This window comes from Diabrotica virgifera, chromosome 9 (assembly GCF_917563875.1).
Source record: "Diabrotica virgifera virgifera chromosome 9, PGI_DIABVI_V3a".
NCBI classification, from domain to species: domain Eukaryota; kingdom Metazoa; phylum Arthropoda; class Insecta; order Coleoptera; family Chrysomelidae; genus Diabrotica; species Diabrotica virgifera.
The window spans coordinates 208971623-208985971 of record NC_065451.1 but is presented as its reverse complement, the minus strand read 5'-3'; the positions used below and the strand labels follow the sequence as shown (position 1 = coordinate 208985971).

The following is a 14349-nucleotide window of genomic DNA, read 5'->3' as shown; positions in this document are numbered from 1 at the left end:
TGTTGATGGTTGTTTTCTTACTTGTTTGATTTTAGAACCAAAAGTTAGCCCAGCAACATTCTGTAGGATCTTTCCCTTTCATATAATGTTTGATGCTGAGATGAAGATCGTTCAGACGGGATTCTCAGTAGCAAGAATAATTCCAAAAGTGAGTTCAACTGGATGTAGAATAACGGACATATTGGACCCGGTAAGTACCTATTCCTTTTTTTTGAGGAGGAACTCTTCGTAAGACCACCAAAGGAGGCAGCAGTATCCCAAGAAAAGCCTGGGGCACTGCCCTCTCCTCTGGTGTGTGGGATTCAGTCCGATCAGCAAGACCAGACACCCGCCTGCTACCCTATGGGACACACGAGCAAGTTAACCGTGCGAATGCAACTATCTGCCCACGAAAACCCCCTCATTTCCATCGGCGAACAACCGGCACGTGTTCTTAGCAAACGTTACGTCAGTTGGGTGCCCCACTGCTGACCCTCTCTATACTCAATGCCGGTGGGACTGATATGGTAGTATGCCTTTCTATTACACCGTACACATAGGCAGCGGAATAAGATAGGAGGACTCATTGAGCCCTATGCTCTTCAATTTAATCATGAATGAAATCATCAAAAGTATCAACAAAAAAAGAGGATACAGAATGGAAAACAAAGAAGTAAAAATACTCTCCACAAGGAAAAAGTTTTCCTGTAGTTGGATGTATACCATATACAGTAGAGCGTCGATTATCCGAACTAAATGGGGGACAGGGGTGTTCGAAAAATCGATTTTTTCGGATAATCGAACTGCTTTGATATGGCAATACTATTTATCCATACGCGAATGAAAGCCTTATTTATATCTTTATTGGCAAATAGGATAGAAATTAAACAAAAAAGTGCTGTATTTGCAACAAAATAAAGATTTTTTAAACGTTAAAAAATCTTTAATTTTCTTCTGTCGAAGAAATTCTACCCGTTTATGAGCGGCTGGGTTACGTGTTTTTAACCATGTGTCTGGCAAAGTATTTCAGAATGGATTAAAAAATATGAAATTTGATTTTCGCTGTCGCTTGTCATCACAAACTATATGCAACAAAGCTAAAACTCCCTGGAATCTAGGGAGGAGAAATAGGTTCTCCCCGGGATCTCTTTTGAGTAAACCGCTTATATACAGCATCATCTAAATCCGTGCTTAAGGCAAGTTTTATCGTATTATGAATTGTGAATTCATCAGAAGAATTAACTCTCTCTCTCTCTTTCTCTCTTTCTCTCTTTCTCTCTCTCTTTCTCTCTCTCATGTCGTTTTCCCATTACTGAGGATCGTGATTTCTTCCAATATTCCTAACAATGTTTCTTCATTGGTCTCTATCTTCAGCTGCTCTAAGAGCTTCGCAAAATTAGTTTCCAGCTGAATTCTTTATTTGGTCGGATCATCTAGTTGGTCATATTCCTCTTGATCTTCTTCCCGAAACGTTTCTAGAAACAATTAATCTCTCCAAACTGTCGTCACCTCTGCGAACCACGTGATAAAAGAATTGCAGTATTCGTTGCAGACATATTGTGGACAGCCTTTTTTAAATCTTGAGTTGCTTTAGAATGGAAACGTTTGTCCTATGAGCTGTCCAAGGTATGCGCAGCATTCTTCTCAAGCACCACATCTCAAAGGCATCAATTTTTTGGCGCTCACATGCGCGAAGAGTCCAAGTCTCTGCTCCGTATATAAATACTGAGAATACAAGGGCATTCACCAAACCAATTAGGCTTAATTCAGAAGAATTAAGTCGGAACATAAAGTCACTTATACTCCATCTAATTTACTTAGCGTTGCACGTCATCTGCGTCATAGTGCGTGACGTCACATGATACCAACACGAAATATTTAGGCGGTAGGTGTGTTCTTTTTTAGAATCACTTTGCCGAGTACACTGGCATTACAGCCACTAGACATATTATATTATATACGCGTAGAAATAATATTTAAAGATTTCTATTAATGGTAACTTAAAGAAATACACAATAATATGTTTCATTTAATTTGTATAAATGGAATATAGAGCGTTTTTATGAAGCACATTTGTTCGGAATACACTGTAACTATAATCGAACGAAGGTGATATTTTGGTATAAATTGGTAACATATATTTGACAGTTGCGGTGATGAACTTCATATTTGTTTATATTGTTTACTATAAATATTTGTTTCATTATATTTACTGTTTTTATTATGTACTTTAACGTAAGATTATAACTTAATTATTGTTTTCTATTTCTAAAGTTTTTATTTATTTACATTGAATATTAATTTGTTTTGCTGTATAATCCACTTCCGAAAAAATTGTGTGATGTATTTGATTTAAAATGAATTCAAGAATTTTTGTAATTGGGCAACAATGTTAACTTAGATGATGACGTGCAACGGTAAGTAAATTAGACGGACTGTATGTCCGTCTTATATATGCTGCTAATTGCTTATGCGTATGCTGCTAATTGCTTATAAAGAGGAAAAAAAATAAGAAGAAAAAGAACAAGATAAAATTTGTTTACGGTTTTATGGTAAAAATTCATTAATAGATAAAATTTTCAAAGTTATTAAAAAAAAAAGAAAAAATTTATAATTAAAAATGGTAGGGGAGCCCAAGCAGGGATTTTTGCAGTATGTACCCCTACCACATATACGATCTCAATACAGGGAAGTTCGTTAAGGGGGGGGGGGGCGAAAGAAAATCTATCCTTTGAAAAACTCAAAATCGTCAGATTAAGATAAGGTAAGTACATACAGAACAGTGTACATTTCAAAAATCTAACGGTTTGAGCGGAGCGTAAGGAAATGTGTTAAACAAAGTATCAGAAGAAAAAAGCGAATATTTCGAGAAATAAACGTCAGATCGAAAAACTAAAAAATAAGTGTTCAAAATATTTTTAAAATCTATCGAATGATATAAAACACGACCCCCACGGAGAGGAGGTGGGGGGAGGGGGTAAATTTAAAATTTTAAAAAGAAACACCGCGATATTTCGCAAAATAAACATTAGATCGAAAAACTGCAAAATACACGTATTCAATATTTTTCAAAAATCTATCGAATAACACCAAACGTGACCCCTAACGGAGGTGGGGTGGGGGGTTACTTTGAAATATTAACTAGGACCCCAATTTTTTATTTCAGATTTGGATTCCTTACGTAAAAATTAGTAACTTTTATTCGAGACATTTTTTTGAATTATGGATAGATAGCGCTATAATCGGAAAAAACTGTTGTTGGAAATGGAAAATTTAATTAAATAATACAAAGTCTTCACTAAAATGGAAAACTTTACTTAACTTTTTTTGGTTTTAGGACCTAATCTTCACAATCCAATAGGTCCCCATAACGCTCGAGTAACTGCAAATTTAGCATACTTTCCTCCCCTACTAAAATCAACTATTCGACTTTTTTATATCCTCGTTACTTGATAGAAATTTATAATTTTACGAAGTTTAGTATTAAATTAGCTCCAGATATTCCATGAGAAAAAGTATTATTTTTAATTGTACCGCATACCATCATCTTTACCATAAAACGACAATTATTAATAAAAATCTAACAGAAAAACACGGTGCAAATGTCCGCAAAATAACCGTTACATGAGTTGAAGAAACTCCGGAGAAAACAATTGATGTTAAAATAATTAATACGATACTTTAATTATTGTTACGTTGAATTATGGGAAAGATAAAAAAATTATTTAATTTAATAGCAGCAAAACGGTTTCTTTCAAATAATGCTTTAAATACGAAGATATGTTTGCTTATATGTACAGGACAAAATGAATTTATCACTAACATTTTTTTAATTCTACACATTTTAGTGCAGGCAAACTTTTTGAAGCACTATAATAGCTTGAATATCCACAAAAATAATATTATTTACAAAGCTCAGTAGGCCTTGAAGGTTTAGAGCTAAAATACGAGAATCATTAGCAAAAAAAGTTCCCTATACCGCTGAGAAAGAGTGCGACGTGTTGGGAGAAATCTGGCAACACTGCCTTACACATCAACCCTTCCTCTCTCTTACCCCACCAGTTTTGCCTTGCTGCATTGCTCAACGTCGGCCTAACAGCCTTCGAAGATGGAGGTCCCGGTCGATGTTATCGCCAATTTGAAATTCATGCTGTAATATGTTTTTAAATGCAAAATGGATACCTGCGATATGCTGATGACACTGTCATTCTGGCAGATAATTCTGAGGCACTGTAACGTCTAATGGACCGAGTAGCGACAGCCTGTAGAGAATTTGGAATGAAATTCAATACAAAGAAGACATAAACGATGGTCATCAGCAAGCACCAAAACAGAAGGGTGAAGGTCAATGCCGACGGAACACGTATCTATGCAGCCGCCAGCTGAATATCGCATTGAGAACTAGAATACTTAAATGCTATGTTTTCTCCCCCTTGCTCTATGGTGTTGAAGCCTGGACAATGACAGAAGCATCACAAAAAAATCCAAGCATTCGAACTCTGGTGTTACCGTAAAACGCTCAGAATATCCTACATGAGCCATACGACAAATGCGAAAGTCTTGCGGAGAATGAATAAGGAAAGGGAACTTATGCTTCTAACAAAAGAACGGAAATCACAATATTTTCGTCACATCATAAGAAATCAAAAGCATGAACTGCTCCAATTATTTATAATCGAAGGCAAAATCAATAACAAAAGGAGATCAGGAAGAAAACGCAACTCTTTACTTAAAAACCTACCACAATGGACGAATACGACCTCCGTAGAACTATTCTGGGCGGCTGCAAACAAAATTAAATGGGCAAATGTACTGACCAACGTCCTTAAGGATAAGGCACCGTAAGAAGAAGAAGATCACAGCATGATTTTCACATTGGCGGTAACAGCTACCGGGACCTCTATCTTCGAAGGCTTCTAAGCCGACACTGAACAATGCCAACTGTTGGGGTAAGAGAGAAAAAGACAGTACTGATGATGGAACTGTCATTCCGAAAATGTTATGTGCAATATCCCAAAAGGGTCGTTTTTAATATAAATATACCTTTTGTAAAGGATTTTTAATAAATAATTATTATGTTATAGGTCAGACCTCATTTGGACTTAACTTTTGAAAACATCTTGTCCCATATTAACACAATATACGTTCTTAAAACCAGAACTGGAGTTATGCAAGTTAATGCATCTCCTGAATACAGAAGTTTGAGACTCAAGGGTCAAATGTTGTACGTCCCCGAGACCGATCTAATAGTGTTTCTCTGTTATCCCAGTGTGGTGAGTTTGGACGATTTAACAAGGTCAGTATTTACTTATTAATATTTAAAATATGTTCAACAATATTGTTCTGAAGCTATTTTCTTGTGGCATCTTATGAAAATTTACTATTTTTATTTGGAATAAGCCACAGAGTATTAGTTAGAAATTAAATTTATTTGACGTCTTTATCTATCCTATTTCTATCCCATTCTAGTTTTTGCCGAAATGGAACACGACATTAATTTATAAGTTTTTGAGTAGTGAAAAACCCTACAAACTGTGGTAAGTATAATTATTTATTGATAATGATTTCCGAAGTGGAAGTGGAAACGTCAAATAAATTTAATTTCTAACTAATATTGTGGTTTATTCCCAATCAAAATTGTAAATGTACAACAATAATTCTTATCGTCCGTATTTATTGTAGAAGAGGACTTTACATCAGTGACATTCCTCTTCACGACGCTACTAGAGATTTAGTACTGATGTCTGAACAGTTCGAAGCTGATTACAAACTAACACGAAATTTGGAATTTCTCACTGATAAACTTCAACAAACCTACAGGGAACTGGATACTGAAAAAATTAAAACTGATAGGTAGGTTCATTTATTTTCTTTTAATGTTTATTTTAATTGAGGGGATTAGATGCTAAGGGGTACAAGTGACAAAATATTATAAACTGAGTTAAGTGCACAAAATAATATCTACTAGATAGTACTAAAAATTTAGTGGCAAAGAGATACAGGTGAATTAAACTACTGGTGGCGACATATCGCAGGTTCTAGTTTGATTACTTACGAAATATTTAAAAAAGAATGTAGTAATGAAACACAGACTTACTCACAATCATTTAATTATACTTTGACGACCGGTTTCGATCTCTACATTATACAGATCATCTTCAGGTCGGCGTTACAAGTAGTTAAATGATGCCGTTACAAGGGATGCGTTGCCACTTAGTTGTTATCATATTAATTCGTCCAACTTATGCTGATTGGTTTGCTGGTAGGGTTATACGGCAAACAGACATGTTACGCAGGTCAAAACAAAGTAAATTTTTGAATTTGGAAAGGATCCTGAAGGAAGATGCGTGCTGTGAAACTGGTGATGTCTTGTTAGAATGGAGAAAGACAATGCTCAAGTGGTTGTGTATTGAATGTAGCCAGGTATGAAAATCTTATTGTAGACACTTGTACAAATGTGATGGTCTTAGCTCGTAGATGTTTTACGATACGGGCAGAGGTCAAAGCATAGGAAATGACAAATAGGAAATTATTTTAATAATTAACTTGAATTATAATGTCTTGTTCCCGGTCAAATGACTAAGGGATGTCATAAATTTAATAAACTAGTAGGTGCCAGACACTTTGAAATCTATGAACTGCATAGAAATTATAAGAAAGAAAGCTAATTAAATGAAAAAGTAGTAAAAATTATCAAAAAGATTGGTTAAGAACTGTAAAAGTAAATAATAAAAAGATCAGAAAAACCAGGGTTATTTTGTTTGAGCTATTGTTTAAAGGAATAAGTTCAAAGAAAAGAAAAGATATTGGTAGGGTGTTGGCACTTACTTGAGAATATTTTTTAAAAATAAATAAATAAATTAATACATAACACACAGGATTAAAAAGCACAAAGACATAACAATTATTGATAAAAAATTGGAGGTAGCACTACATTTCCCCAATTCACTGAATATCTTATTTTTTATTTCTTAAATTGAAGTTTGGATTTTGTGTTATTAAGAGGGAATAATGACAGAGGGAATAATGATAACAACTAAGTGGCAACGCATCCCTTGTAACGGCATCATTTAACTACTTGTAACGCCGACCTGAAGATGATCTGTATAATGTAGAGATCGAAACCGGTCGTCAAAGTATAATTAAATGATTTTGAGTAAGTCTGTGTTTCATTACTACATTTAATATGGACTCACATATGCAACCCATTCAATATTTAAAAAAGAGTTTGCGGCAAACAGGTATAACTACACTTGTATTCCTTTGCCTGTATGATATTGCATATTAAAATGTGACAAAGTATTAAGTGGCAAAGAGAAATAAGTGCAAAATTTAAAGCAAAGGGGTACAAGTACGAACGTTTTTTCAAAGTTTCAAATATTTTGAATGAAAATAAATACTAACTTTACAAATGCTTTTACAATTAGATAATAAAATGTATAAAATTAATTCAAAATAAGTCCAAAAGTGAATAATTCGCTGTAGAATTAATATGTAAATTACGAAAGATGCAGGCGTTTCTTGATTACAGTTTGTATGGAAGTAAAAACATATTTTGCAGATCCAGTCATAAGCAAGATACAGGTTCTGTATAAAACTGTATATTTCAGAAATCTTAAGACGCAAATCATTTCATGTAAAAATTCTATCGAAGAAAGGCATGTCTTTAATGATGACGCTTTTACATCCCTTTATCTTACAAATTTTTATAACTGTTACTGTGCATTTTAAATAATGCAGTTCGTTATATCTGATGTATTTTAAATAGTTCATACAAACTTTCGTCATAATGCTCTCCTTTTTAGATTGTTATATTCAGTGTTACCAATAACAGTTGCCAACGAATTGCGACATAAAAGACCAGTACCTGCAAGAAGATACGAATGTGCCACCATTCTGTTCTCAGGAATCGTTGCATTCTCTGAGTATTGTGCTAGAAACTCAGACTCAAAAGGTGCTATGAAAATTGTCAGGTTGTTGAATGAATTATATACCAAGTTCGACGATCTTACTGATTCAACAGTAAATCCCAACATTTATAAGGTAAGTCGATAGTACGTTGGATAGTACTATTATAGTCTTCTTTTATGGTTGCTAAACAGTCACTTATAAGAAGCAAACGATTGTCCATATTCACTATCGCTAAAATCATTAAAAATCATCAACGGCATGTCACCTTATAAGAATGGATAACGACAGAACACCTAGTAGAACGCTTAGTGGAACTATGGTAGGCCAGTAGGAAGGCCAAGGAAGAGGTGGATAGACGAAGTGAAAACCAATGCTAAAGAGATATTGACGGACGACAACTGGAGGAGAGCAGCCAGAGACAAAGATACTTTGAGGCGGATGCTGGGGGAGGCAAGGACCCTACTTGGGCTGTAGCGCCATAGGAGAGAGAGAGAGACAGAGAGAGAGAGAGAGAAAATCATTTGATCATTTGAATACTATTATAACTGTGTATAACGTCCAATTATAATAACCACCAATATACGAAAGGATATTCTCTTTACTTCGTCTTTACCAGAAAGTTCTGTCTGAAGAGCTAAAAATAGCGAAACAGGTGTCACAGAATGGCAGGTTAGACGAGTTGTGAGTATTTCTTTTCGTGTAATTTTTTTGTACGTTCTTAACAATTTTTTATTTGAAGGTTGAAACTGTGGGTGATAAATATATGGCTGTCAGTGGGATTCCAGAACCTTGTAGTACTCACGCAAAAAATATCGCTAAACTGGCATTAGATATGATGGACAGGAGTCAAACTGTATTTTTTGAGGATGAAGCAGTGGTAAGTTAGCAAGAAAAATTCACTGAAGAGACCAATTACCACTCACATTAATAAAATTGCACATAGTGCAGTCACTGGAGGTGGATATGAGCTATTACCTCCGATTTAGTTGAACCTCCATAGATTTTCATGAAAATGGGTGAGTGGTTAGAGGATATCTCAATGAACAAAGGTGACATGGTGCCAACTTGCGCTTTTACCCTGGAGGTGGATGCCACCCCTTCTCGGGGGTGAAAATTATTTTATTGAAAATAACCCCATAATTCGATAGAGGGACAAATTCTAAGCAAAATTTGTTATATTAAGTTATTAAAATAAATCAAAACTTTTTGAGTTATTGAAGATCAAAGATTTTAATTTTTCTTGAGAAAAATGCATGTTTTTAACCGATTTTCATCAATAACTCAAAAACTATAAGATTTTGCTAAAAAGTTAATATTACCAAAATTGAAACTAATAAAAAATGAAATAAATCCTTTACTAGAATAACCTTTTAGTGTTAACTAAAAGTGAGTAATAGGTAATTGAATATACAGGGTGTAACAAAAATACAGGTCATAAATTAAACCATATATTCTGGGACCAAAAATAGTTCGATTGAACCTAACTTACCTTAGTACAAATATGCTTACAAAAAAAGTTATAGCCCTTTGAAGTTACAAAATGAAAATTGATTTTTTCCAATATATCGAAAACTATTATATATTTTTTATCGAAAATGGCCATGTGGCATTCTTATGGCAGGAACATCTTAAAAAGAAATTATAGTAAAATTTGTGCACCCCATAAAAAATTTATGGGGGTTTTGTTCCCTTAAACCCCCCAAACTTTTATGTACGCTCCAATTAAATTATTGGTGTGGTACCATAAGTTAAACACAATGTTTTTGAAACTTTTTTGCCTCTTGGTATTTTTTTGATAAACCAGTTTTAATAGAGTTGCGGCTTCTTTTTTAATATATTTACATAAAAATTTTATGGGGGTTTTGTGCTTTTAAGTCCACCAAATGTTTGTGTACGTTCCAATTAAACTATTATTGCGGTACCATTAGTTAAACACAATGTTTTTAAAACTTTTTTGCCTCTTAGTCTTTTTTCGATAAGACACCTCTTATCTAGATATGGCTTATTTTATAATATAGTTCAAAATATATCTCAAACTGTAATTTATAAATAAATTTTCATATTACTACCAGGTCTCTTGTCAATATACAAATATGTGGTGGATTTGACAAATATTCAAAATATCTCGATAAAAACTAGCTTTTCGAAAAAGTAGGTACTAAGAGGAAAAAAAGTTTTAAAAATATTGTGTTTAGCTAATGGTGCTACGATAATAATTTAATTGGAACGTACGCAAAAGTTTGGGGGGTTCAAGTGAACAAAACCCCATAAAATTTTTATGGGGTTCACAAATTTCACTATAATTTCTTTTTAAGATGTTCCTGCCATAAGAATACCACATGTCCATTTTCATTAAAAAAATCTGTAATAGTTTTCGATATATCGGAAAAAATCGATTTTCATTTTGTAACTTCGAAGGGCTATAACTTTTTTTGTATGCATATTTGTACTAATATAAGTTAGGTTCAATCGAACTATTTTTGGTCCCAGAATATGTGATTTAATTTATGACCTGTATTTTTGCTACACCCTGTATATTTCTTTCGGGGAGGAAAAAAATCTAAGTACTCAAGCTGAAATAACGGGTAAATGATGCATTTTATAACATAAACTTATTTAACATTTGTCAAAGTACTTAAAAATATCTATTAAATGAGCCCCCGCTCATGTTGATAGCATTAAAATTTATGCACTCTTTAATTTAATATTTTAGACCTCTCACTTTTTTTTTTAAATAAAAGGTTAAATGGCCCCGGTAGCATGGTTTCCACAGCAAAATTTAAGATTTAAACGTTTCTGTCTCGGTTATTTATTACCCTATAGAAATAGTAAAACAGGTGAAATATTTGGCACAGAATAAACTAAAATTTGGGTATGTATCATTTTTTACGTATATTGGGTATTTTTGGAGTTGTTATCAAAATAATATGAAAATTACAATAATTTTAAAAATTATGATTTTTTTTAATTATACCTTTTTTTCAAAAAAAATGCATTCTAAACCGGTCAAAATTATTGAAATCATTACTTATGCTAATATAAAGAATTTACTGTAAGGATTATTATAAATTTTAATTTTTGTGGAAATGGCGTATGTTTTATTTTTCACTTTTTCCTAAAAAATTCGAAAAGTACTCGTCCAAAAAAAAATAGACATTCAATTGCCAATAACTCACTTTGAACTAACATTAGTTTAGTTCTTTAAGTGAGGAATGTATTCATTTTTTTATTATCATCAATTTCAGTAATAATAACTATTTTGTAAACGCTTATAGTCTTTAAATTATACGTGAAAAACCGATTTAAAACATGCATTTTTTTACGAAAAAATAAAATTTTTGGTCTTTAATAACTCAAAAAGTGTTGATTTATATTAATAACTTGATATAACAAATTTTGCTTATAATTTGTCCCTCTATCGATTTATGGTATTATTTTTAATAAAATAATTTTCACCCCCGAGAAGGGGTGGCATCCACAAGCGCAAGTTGGCATTATATCACCTTTGTTCCTTGAGGTATCCTCTAATTACTCACCAATTTTCATGAAAATCGATGGAGGTTCAACGAATTCGGAGGTGAAAACCTTCAGTGACTCCACTAACAAGTATAGATACATCTTTGTCTGATGATGCTGACTATTATTAATTTATTTTTTTAGAGAATAACAATAGGACTTCATTGTGGAGAAGTTGTGACAGGTGTCATTGGGCAGAGAATGCCGCGATTTTGTTTATATGGAAATACAGTCAATCTAACCAGCCGAACGGAAACCACGGGACAACCTGGAAAGATTAATGTAACTCAAGATGTCTATAAGTAAGTATTGAATTAAAAATTGTTATTCTGTCTCACTAAGAGAACCGAATAAAAACTTCTTGTTCTGGAAATGGATTTTTGGCGCAGATCAGCAGGTGTATCTAGAATGATGCACGTACCAAATGAAAGAATAAGACAAATCATGGGCAGAACAACCACCATCAAAGAAGAAATACAGCGAAACAGCTTATTTGGTAGGGACATATACAGAAAATGACAGACCATCGCCTACTGAAGTTAATATTGGATTAGCAGCCACCTGAGCAAAAACCCGAGGAAGATCGAAAACAACATGGCTTGTCAGAGTCAAGCAATGCCAGAAAGAAATCCACAACCAGGAGAGTGGGACGCTAGACAAGAATGAAAACTGGGAACCGGAAGGTGCAGGACGCTATAAACTGCATATTATATATAGCTATTCTTGTTTATCAATGTATTAAGAAAGATGACTGGTCACTAGTGAAGGTCTAAAATACGAAGAAAAGAATACAAGGATCTTCCAATCTTAATTGCATCTTCGTTCACAATATCCTTGATTTGCCCCCACTCATATTTACTACTGATAGAGGTAATACGGTTTGTTTAGGTGAGTATTTTGCATTTGATCTTCTGATACATTTCACCCATTATTTCTTTTAGTATCTTTCTTTCGAATACCAGCAGAGAGTAAGCATTTCTTTTGGAGATGGTCCATGTATCTAAGTATCAGTGGTACTACAACCATAGGTGAGCCCAGACCTTCCCCAGTCTATTTCACTACTCGTTTCTGTTTATCGCTAACTATTATCAATTTGCTGCATCGGTCTTCCTTGCGTGTTCGTCCACAATATCCCTTGATTTCAATCTTGGACTACCCCTACTTCTATTTCCTACTGATAGCGTTAATAGGGTTCGTCTGGGTGGGTAGTTTATAATTGCTCTTCTCAGAGATTGCACCCATTTTACTACGCTGTTTTTCCTTGCATCTTCGTCCACAGTCCACAATATATCTCCATTTCATGTGCTGATCTACCCCTACCCCTGTCTCCCACTGATTGGGATAATAGGGTACGTCTGAGTGGGTAGCTTTCATTTGCTCTTCTCACATATTGCATCCATTGTTCCTCTTAATATCTTTCTTTCGAAGATGAGCAGGCATTATGCATAATATATGTTTTGGTGATGCTCCATATTTCTGGTCTATATACCAGCACTGGTAGTCTTCTTTATATTGTAAGTTTGATTTTTTTGACTAAATTTCTATTCTTTAGCTTTTTTAGTCCAAAATAACATTTGTCCATGAAAATATGAGAATAATAAAAAATTTCACAATTCGATGGAAAAATCCAGTGTATTAATGGAAACAGAACAGGAAATGAAAAATAAATAAGACAAGAAGGTACCTTATCTGCATTACGTTTTATGTTGGTGCTCTGTTGGTAATAAATAATGGATTTTTTTTGTCAATAAATAAATAATGATAAATAGTCATTGTTTTAAGAAGTAAGAAATTGAAAATGAAATTATGTATAATACACACTTAACCATAGACTTTAGAATACAAAATACAAAATAACATCATTAGTTAACAACGTGGCGTGCAAGATGTAGTAAGATGGGGTAGGCAAAGACGAAGAAAATGCCTTAGTCATGTAAAAAGATTGGAGGAGCACAGGCTACCAAGAATTGCGCTATAAGGAAAACCAGCAGGTAAGCATCCACCGAGAGACCACCAAAAAGATTAAGAGATAGCTAACAGTCTACATCTCAAGAAATATTTCAACGCTGGAATTAACAGATTGGCAGAACTACAACAAATATAAGAAGAAAAAGAAGAACCATAGACTTAACCTACGACCACAGGATAAATAACTCAATTTTAAATGAGCTTGCTGTCAGCAAACGGCTCTCAAGCAAAGTCTATCTCCAAGAATTAAAATATTTTGGACTTATTATACAAGGAGAGGTAGAAGACAGAGGATCACGAGGAAGGTCTTCAACGAGAAGGATCGACCAAATAACGGGAATATGCAAACGATCTATGTATGCTTTAAAAGAAATATCCAGAGATAGAGATCTTTTGAGACGGAATTTAGTCCAGGGCGCATCTGTTTTGAGATGGACGTTGAGAGGTGACTCAAATTTTTTTGCAGAAATTGCTTGAAAATAACTCAAATAATAATGTTTGAGTTATCCTATTACTCAAAAAGGTCCGGAACATTGTTTAAATAATCAAAATGTCAAAAAATGAAGGGAAAATTCGATTTTTTCTTCGTTTTTTATTTATAACTTCAAAAGTTTCCGAGAAAAGTGGCACTGACATAAAAGTTGCCTAATTGAATTTTCTACAATATAGGATTGGTTAAAAATTTTAAAAATTGTCACGCTTTTTGCAAAATAGCAATAATTGCGAAAAAATCATAAAAATACAACTATTCGCATTTTACGTTTGTCAACCATTTGTGCTACTTTTAGGACCTTCATATTTCACCCAGAAAAACTTTATGAAACAGTCAAACAATACTGTAAATTTCATTAAGATCGGTTCAATAGATTTTGCAAAATAAATTTTAAAATCCAGCTTTCGCAAAAAAAATACATTTTTTCAAAATGTTTTATGACTGAAAATAAAGCAGAGAGCAAGTTAATTTTTTTACATATA

At 33.6% G+C, this 14349-nt stretch overlaps 1 protein-coding gene across 1 annotated transcript in view; it reads left to right on the top strand.

The window, feature by feature from the left end:
* LOC114327654 (guanylate cyclase soluble subunit beta-1) overlaps positions 1-14349 on the top strand; it is a 48432-nt gene that overhangs the window by 27440 nt on the left and 6643 nt on the right. The window contains exons 7-12 of the mRNA XM_050662883.1: positions 36-190; positions 5064-5275; positions 5662-5832; positions 7785-8022; positions 8630-8767; positions 11551-11708. Of these exons, the coding sequence (XP_050518840.1) occupies positions 36-190; positions 5064-5275; positions 5662-5832; positions 7785-8022; positions 8630-8767; positions 11551-11708 (1072 nt within the window). The remainder of the gene's footprint in view (positions 1-35; positions 191-5063; positions 5276-5661; positions 5833-7784; positions 8023-8629; positions 8768-11550; positions 11709-14349) is intronic.